At 46.1% G+C, this 7,129-nt stretch overlaps 1 protein-coding gene across 1 annotated transcript; it reads right to left on the reverse strand.

Annotated features, from left to right (window-relative positions):
- Positions 1 to 1,269: 1,269 nt before the first annotated feature.
- Positions 1,270 to 7,129, reverse strand: scrn2 (secernin 2). Its single transcript, XM_034055352.3, has 9 exons — positions 7,010 to 7,129; positions 6,295 to 6,463; positions 5,581 to 5,762; positions 4,767 to 4,966; positions 4,403 to 4,618; positions 4,001 to 4,166; positions 3,697 to 3,877; positions 3,079 to 3,248; positions 1,270 to 2,816 (listed from the first exon to the last, which is right to left on the reverse strand). The coding sequence occupies exons 2-8, from the start codon at positions 6,460 to 6,462 to the stop codon at positions 3,084 to 3,086; spliced, it is 1,278 nt and encodes a 425-aa protein (XP_033911243.3). The 5' UTR covers position 6,463; positions 7,010 to 7,129; the 3' UTR covers positions 1,270 to 2,816; positions 3,079 to 3,083.

Consider the following 7,129-nt stretch of genomic DNA (forward strand, 5'->3'; position numbering starts at 1 on the left):
TCTGTATGAGAGTTATTCCGGTTTTATAATCTAAACCCTATCCAAAAAACATTTCAGTTCCTCTGAGCGTCAGACGGCCTGACTCCGCCCTGAACCCTTGATGCTGCATTGGCACTCATATCGTCATTTTGGTCACACTATCTGGTTTGGAAGCTGGCTTTTTGATAAGATTGTAAGAGTTTGAAACAAAGACTGTGCAAGGATGATGCACCGATAATAAAGGATACAGTACATTGCACAAAACGTGCATATCCTTGCAGTCATTAAATAAATCTGAAAATCCCTTGAATCACAGGGATGGAAATAAGACCCCCATTGCATAGCAGTTTGATCCATTCCTGGTTTTACAATGAGTTTCATCATGGTACACCTGAGCTTGTTACCTGTTACCCGAATCAAGCTTGTAGTAAAACCTGGAATGGGCAAAACTTCTGTGCAACAGGAGTCTTATTTCCATCTCTGCATCATCCAAGCATATCCTTTTATGCATTTTCTTTTTGGGCAAGGCATCCTTGTATCACCTTTGCATAGCTCTCGTCTTAAACTTTTGCTTGATCCGAGCACATAAGAAAGTTTACAAATGAGAGGCCATTTGGCCCATCTTGCTCGTTTGGTTGTTAGTAGCTTATTGATCCCAGAATCAAATCAAGCAGCTTCTTGAAGGATCCCAGGGTGTCAGCTTCAACAACATTACTGGGGAGTTGGTTCCAGACCCCCACAATTCTGTGTGTAAAAAAGTGCCTCCTATTTTTCTGTTCTGAATGCCCCTTTATCTAATCTCCATGATGTCCCCTGGTCCTTATTTCTTTTTTCATTTGAATACATGTTCACATGCTTCTGTAGTTTGGCCAGGTACTTAAGCAGAGGGGAACACGACCACACTTTTTAAGAAACTGGCTTGAAACCTGGTTACGGGAGACCTAGTTTGAGGCAACTTTGATGTATCAAACCCCAAACCTCCCCTGGTGTGCCATGCAGTGACCTGAAACCAAGTTGCAAGCCACAGACATTGAACTGCATCAAATCTATGAGCTTCTAAATGGATTTCGAATTGTTCTAAATATACAGCAATCATTTAATTACCAAAATCCTGGTTTGTGTGGAGCAACACAATACCAGCATACTCTTTCATACTACACAGCAAGAGGAGAAATTGGCCCTTAAAACTCTACTTAAGACGTCTTCTTGTTTTCATGCAAAGTCATCAGGTTACGTTTTGTTTTGTTGCTGCCTGATCTTCCAAAAAACCCCAAAAAACAAAGGACACTATTACTTTATTCATTATCCTATTTATTGTTAGACACATCAATTGAACAATAATGAACAACACAGCTACACTGGCTCGACAAATAAATCACATCACAAACTACTGATTACACATCTTCAATTTAGTGCGCGAGTCAAGTTCACATTTTTGTTGGTATTCCGTGCGAGAAACGAATCTATACAGCAAATAAAAAAATTAAACAAAAATTCAAAAGGAGATGGAAATGCTGGGCTCCTTCCGATTCTTCAGTCCCTCTGAAATGTACTTTAAGACACCACCACTTGAACCACCGCTCCATTCTATGTGTACCTTAAGGGGTTAAAAGAAGCAGGACTACACTTACCAGAATGCATTGCTAGAAGTATCCAGAATGCATTGGGGTTTGAGTTAAAAAGCTAGAAGTGTCCCAAAGAACATTTGAATCTTATGGTAACCCTACTATTAGCACTGGTGCTAATTTATATTTATATATATATATATATATATATATATTTTAAACAGCAATGAACACCTGAAGCAATACATCCAAGCAATAAACATCATTGAAATGTTTTGGTAGGACACTGGCTGGCTGATCATTGCTCCAATCTTAATACAGTGAAAGCTGCAGGAGATATGATGTCCACTGCAATTAAACAGCGTATAGGACAGCAACAGCCAGAGACAGGGTGTTCCAATACGGTACAAGAGATTGGCACACCCAGGGGCACAGCCAAGTGTGGTTAGACACCCTGGAGTGTGTTATTAGTCTTAGAAAATGGCACTCCATCCCACCCCTCCCAAAGTGAATGGGCTGTCCACTGAATAGGACAGAGTGGTTCTGGAAGTTCCAAGCTGTGCTGGTATGGTGACACATCTGCACGGGTTGGAATGCTCGTTAGCCAATGAGACTGCTCCCTCCTCTGTTCTTGCCATTTGATTGGCTACGGCCTGAACAAAAACAGATCTTTGCAAAGCAATGGATGCAATTGCTGCCGAGTCATTGCTGTGTTCTAACCAGTGCTAGGATAACATGACCCAGTGGCATTTTTGCCGTTGTTCCAGGCTGAATGGATCCACAATATTACACATAAAATCAGGGGTAAAAAGTCCTCTATGTGCACTGGCATGCTACGGCTTTATGAATACAGCCCAAATCCTTTCCTACGGTGTTTAATTTTATTTTTTAAAACAAGAACCAAACACGATCCAAGATCTCTTAATAAACTCTCAAAGTTATCAAGCTCAAAGACATTTGTAAGGCAGCAGCACACCAGCAAACACGCCTAGGGCTAATGCTTTATGAATACGACCCTAAGTCAAGTACAGCGGGCTAACGATCTGCCTAATGCCTTCAGCAGTGTTGGCTGGGTTTCTAGGGTTGAGCTTATTTTGTTCATGCACCTGACTGTCATTATTAGGGCTGCAGCTGTAGGGAGGAGAGGGAGGGGGCTGGCTGAGTGCAGTGCAGTGCAGTACAGTGTAGTGCAGTGCAGTATGCTACACTATTGTCAATTAGCCAGGGGCTGAAAGGAGGAAGGAAGCTGAAATCCCTTTGCTTGAGCTGGATCTGCAGTAAAGAAAAAAAGGAAACAATATTATTATTATTATTATTATTATTATTATTATTATTATTATTATTATTATTATTATTATTGCCAATTGTCCTAGCAGAATTGAATGGTCTGTAACATATGAAGTAAAACATCTGATAAAATTTGCACAAGACTAAGTCCAGATATTAAAAACAGTGTGGCAGTATTTCTGGATTCCACGATCACTGGCGCTTTATAGAGAGGATCATAGAGCACAGCTGTGTGAGGTTCGGGTACCGGTTCTAGAGTGACTGGTAGAACTTGATCTCTGTGTCCACGCAGTCGAAGAACAAATCCGCCACTTCCTCTGCATCCACGGCCACGCCCCCTTTCAGCATCTCTGCGATGTCATCAATGCCCTGCCTCTCCAGGTCCCGCATGGTCTGGTGGAGCTCCAAGCCCCGCCCCTGCACCAAGAGGTCAACGGGGGGTCAACAACAACAACTGGAACACCTGTGCTAGAGTCCAGGAGCAATAAATAACAGGCTGCAAAACATTAACCTAATCAAAAATACTTTAAGGGCAAAGCGATACACAAAGTTAGTTGAAGCCTGTGGGTTAGCGAAAGAAATACCCGCTCCTAAAAAGTTTCCAATATGACTTTGCAACTCAGCTGCAGAGAATAAGAGTCCTGTTGCATAGCAGTTTCACCCATTCCAGGTTTTACTACGAGCTTGATCAGCCACAGTGTGTATGGGTAACAAGCTCAGGTGTGTCTGATTAACCTTGTAGCAACACCAGCAATGGATCAAAATGCTATACAATGGGAGTCTTATTTCTGCACATTATTTGAATGGAACAATGAAGCCTAGATTGAAAACGGCAGCCCCTATCCCGATTCCCGGTCCCACTTGCCGGCTCGCTCTCCATGGTTTCTAGAGCGTTCTGGTGCGCGCGGTACAGCTCGTGGCGCCGGTCCACGGTGCTCTGGAACCGCGGCAGCTTCTTCACGGGATCGTCGGCTCCGAACCTCGGGGAGACCACCTGGGGCACGGAGGTCATCTGATCCACGAAAAGAAAGGGCTTAAACACGGACCTGCGGGAGGAGAGGACAGCACCTCAATTCTAACCCTATAACGGGCAGTTAGTATAACCTGATGGGGGGGGGGGGGGGGACTGCAAAAAAATCCAGTGGGAAACTTTTTTAAGGGGTGCTCACCGGGAGGGGTCGGGGGTCGCTGTGAAGAAGTGCACACAGGGCAGGGTGGGGTCCCGGGGCAGGATAGAGGCCATGCTGGCCGTGGTACGAAATCCACCGGAATCCATGCAGATCCCGCTGGCCTTATCCCGCAGGATCTCCAGCATGGTCCCCAGACTCACAGAACCTGCAGGAGAGAGAGAGAGAGAGAGAGCGTCATATCCTGCAATCAAGCGCTGTGCAACTTCTTATCAGCAACTGGTTCTGTGCATTTCTGCAACAAGGTTAAAAAAAAAAAAGGAATTTTCTGCACAACAGATTCAGAGGGAAGGTTGGTTAGATTAAACCAATAAGGCAGTGAAACTGATTTAAAAGCTCTTTCGCTGGCGGGGCAGTGACCAGCTGGACGCTTGCTTTCCTCACCGTTGTGTTTGCTAAGCAGTTCCTTTCCCCCGCAGTAGCGCCGTTTGGCTGCCTCCATCCTGGCAGGGGGGTTCACAGGGGCGTAAACCTCAGAGAAGCTGAACCCCCCCTCCCCGCTCCACCAGCCCTCGGCCCGCGCCAGGCTCCGCAGCTCGGGGTGTTCCGTGGAGATCTCCTGCCCGATCGTCAGCTGGTTCGAGATGTTCTTAACTCCAGCTGCAGGGGGCGCGAGAGAGAGGAAACACTGAGCACCCACCATCAAGTCTACCTGCCACACAGTCTGTCAATCTATGTTATTAGCAATCTATTTTTTACTGCCTGCCTGCCTATCTATCTTGTCTGCCCGCCCACGTTGCTTGCTCACCGGTCACTCGCTGCGCTGCCCACACTCTCCCGGCCGTCTCCAGCACCCAAGCCTCTGCCCGGTCTGCCAGCAGGAAGGTGTTGTGGTAGCTGAAGGGCGTGGCCTCCTCCCGGCAGTTCCCCCCCTGCCCGTGGCGCTCCACGAGGCCTGCGATCACGTCCAGCGCCTCCTTCGCAGTGCAGCCGCGCTCCAGTCCCAGCCTGCAAAACCACCAGCGCATCATTACAGATTCTGACACTCCCAACACCGTGTGCTAAGGAATGTCCGTACCAAGTTTCGACACATTCGACCTCCTGGGTCTAGGTCAAATTCAAGCTGTATCGCAGGCTACGACTGCTGTGGAGGACAAAAATGCAATTAAAAACCATATGAAGAACCAGTTTGCCTGAAACGACCCATAAGGTTTATGCTACTTGGGTCCATCAGCCTGGTCACTCTCTGGTGTTAAATCTCTGATGTTTTATACACACAGGGGCCCAGGTAAAACACCTCCGTTAACAACAGATTATCAAGCACAATGCACCTGTGTCTGAACCTGTACCTCAATAGCCAGGCTCCTTTTAGGCTTTCAGTTGTCAGACTGCCTTACGCTGTCTTGTATTGTATCACATAGGCTGTTTCCCGGCAATATACATTTGCTGCACCAAGGAGCAGAGATGGGGGCAGATCTATCTCAACACACAGCTAGGGGTTGGGGCTCAATTTCAATTCATTTTTTAAACCAATTCCACTGCTAGTCTTATTTCCATTCCCTGCGATTACTTCGCCAATGCAAACAAACGCTTCCTCTTGAAGTTCAGAAGCTCTTCCGTACCTGACCAGGTCCATGCCCAGCAGGGCTTCCCCCTCCTCCACTGGGACCTTGGTCCACACAGCCTCGTTGCCGATGCAGACTCCGTGCTCGTTAGCCCCCATCTCGGCTCCCCACAGCCAGGCAGGCCTGCTCAGGATCACTGCATGGGTGCTCTCCGCCTGCTCGATGGAAATGTAGGTGCACTGGCAAGAGATAAGAGACACCCGATCAATGCAGATCCCATTGCATCCCATTGTGATCCACTCCTGGTTTTACTAGGAGTTTCATAAGACACACCTGAGCTTGTTACCTAGACACACAATCAAGCTCAAAGTAAAACCTGGAATGGGTGAAGCTGCTATGCAGTAGGAGTCTTATTGCCATCCCTGCAATTATGAGGGGAGCAGCGATAAAACACACTGATGGCTTTAAGATGCACGTATAAGATATAGGGTTGCCACCTCTGAAGTAGAAATAAATGGGACGTCTGTTAAGTTTAAACTCCTGTATTCATACAATAGGAAACTCGGATAATATGACTACTGTAGCATTGACAACCATTTCATATTGGGAATGTACTGCAGTAATATTCTAGGCTGAGTTGCTAACTTGTGATCAGTTTAGGGTCCTGGCATTTAGCATACTTAATTCCCGGGACACCTTCCTCACAACCGGGACGATCCAGGGAAAGCAGGGCCAGGTAACCCCATGCAGAAGTCTGAGTGTTCGACTCACCTCCACCTTTGACCCCGGCTCGTGGGCGGCTGCGGGGTAATAGACAACCTCCTGGACTTCGTCCCGCGGCCGGTCTGAGTTCTTCCCGAAAATGACGTGCTCCCCATCGGATCCGGGGGGGAGAGCCACGAAACAGTCGCACGACCGGGGCGGGACTCCGCAGGACATTCTGGGACACGCAGAACGAGAGGAAAAAAAACAAAGGAAGAAAAAAACACAAATATATTATGTACTAGGGGGGGGGGGGGCATCGTTATGTCATGTATATTATTTGTTTAAGGGAATACAGTACTAATAATAATAATAATAATAATAATAATAATCTGCATTATTTTATAAAAACAACACAAATGCTTCCCAAATAAATGCAAGTTCTAAAAATGATATCGGGAGGGCTATGCATTACCATTGCAGCTATACAGACCACTATGCCACGTTTCTTATGATAACATGTTATATTTTTATAGAAATTGCTTATCCCAGCCCTCGCTCTTCATGGCCTGTCAAAACTGTGCCAGTATTTATCTGTGCCCTTATGCAATGCGTGTATACACGGTATAGAACTGTATGTTTTGTCAGCTGTCTACAGTTCAACGAATGCACACGACAAGGAAAACATACCGCGTCTGACAGTGTATTTAAAATACGGGTCGTATTATCTTACTTGTTTTAAATGCGTATGCGTTTGTATTTGCATTAAACCAGCTTAGCTTACCTTTCACACAGAATAGCGTTACACAGAATCTGCTGAGAATGATCTCCGTGAACATACGCACAAACTACTCCCGGCAGCCAGTGTGTGAATGATCGGATGAGGTGATGAGAAAACAAACAG

This window comes from Acipenser ruthenus, chromosome 33, assembly GCF_902713425.1.
Source record: "Acipenser ruthenus chromosome 33, fAciRut3.2 maternal haplotype, whole genome shotgun sequence".
Lineage (NCBI taxonomy): Eukaryota > Metazoa > Chordata > Actinopteri > Acipenseriformes > Acipenseridae > Acipenser > Acipenser ruthenus.